The sequence below is a fragment of the Trypanosoma conorhini genome (assembly GCF_003719485.1).
Source record: "Trypanosoma conorhini strain 025E chromosome Unknown Tco_14.4_contig_00993, whole genome shotgun sequence".
In the NCBI taxonomy this organism is placed as follows: Eukaryota; Euglenozoa; class Kinetoplastea; order Trypanosomatida; family Trypanosomatidae; genus Trypanosoma; species Trypanosoma conorhini.
The window spans coordinates 1-1,012 of NW_021705030.1; the positions used below are offsets into that span (position 1 = coordinate 1).

The following is a 1,012-nucleotide window of genomic DNA, read 5'->3' on the forward strand; positions in this document are numbered from 1 at the left end:
ACAGGAGATGAAAAAGAGAGCACAGGCGACGCAGATGAGGTAGAAGGACTCCGCGAATTTGTAGTCCTGGTCCTTGAAGGGAGCGTACAGGGGTGACAGCGCAGTGTCATCCTGGCAGTAGCCCTTCATATATCCATACACAAGAAGGGCCACGCACACCCCAGACGCCGCAAACGCAAGGTCAATCAAGAGCGACACGCCGTAAATAAAACAACATATTCTCTCGTGAAGAAACAGTTGGGCGAAGACAATGCCCACAACGATGAGGCCAACACCAGCTGCACCCACAGCGGTGCCCTCGGAGACCTGGAAAAACAGCTTGTACTGCCCGCACAAGCTCTTACTCACCTTCTGCTCGGTCTCATTGCCATCGGGCAAGATCACCTCATTGTACCATAGCGTCTGCTTCGTCGTCACGAGCTCTTTCTCCTTCTGGAAGACAGGGAAGATGTTGGCACACACAGCACAGGCGGTGGCCAATATAGCCAAAACCAACACCAGTACGCGTAAACAAAACATGAGTCCTTTTTGGCGAATGTGGGAGAGCCTACTTCTTGCCTTGCGCTTGCAACGGAGACACGGAGAGCAGGAGGGGGAGAGAGAGAAGCACTGGCGCCCGCTCTCCTTCGGTGCAGCGAAGAGTCATCAATGCTAGGTAGCACCGGCAGGAAGAGAGAGGGAAGCCCATTGACAGAGTTCATCATCATTAACAGGCACCCAATTTCGGAGAACCAAACACAAACAGAAAAGGAACGGAAAGATAAACATTAGCAACAAAAGAAAATTGTTTTTGTTCCCATAAAAAGGCAACTTGACCTAGGCACAACACTGGAAGAAACTGGAGATGAGAAAGAGAGCACAGGAGGCGCAGATGAGGTAGAAGGACTCCGCGAATTTGTAGTCCTGGTCCTTGAAGGGAGCGTACAGGGGCGACAGCGCAGTGTCATCCTGGCAGTAGCCCTTCATATATCCATACACAAGAAGGGCCACGCACACCCCAGACGCCGCAAAC

General features: G+C 52.0%; 1 protein-coding gene across 1 annotated transcript, besides 1 other annotated feature; it reads right to left on the reverse strand.

Moving 5' to 3' along the window:
- On the reverse strand, nucleotides 1-519 carry Tco025E_09140 (uncharacterized protein; the record flags this gene model as incomplete). Its single annotated transcript, XM_029375966.1, has 1 exon — nucleotides 1-519. A coding segment is annotated over one exon (519 nt), but the record flags the coding sequence as incomplete, so codon positions are not given.
- A 214-nt stretch (nucleotides 520-733) lies between these two features.
- Nucleotides 734-783: a sequence feature (A-rich).
- Nucleotides 784-1,012: the final 229 nt, after the last annotated feature.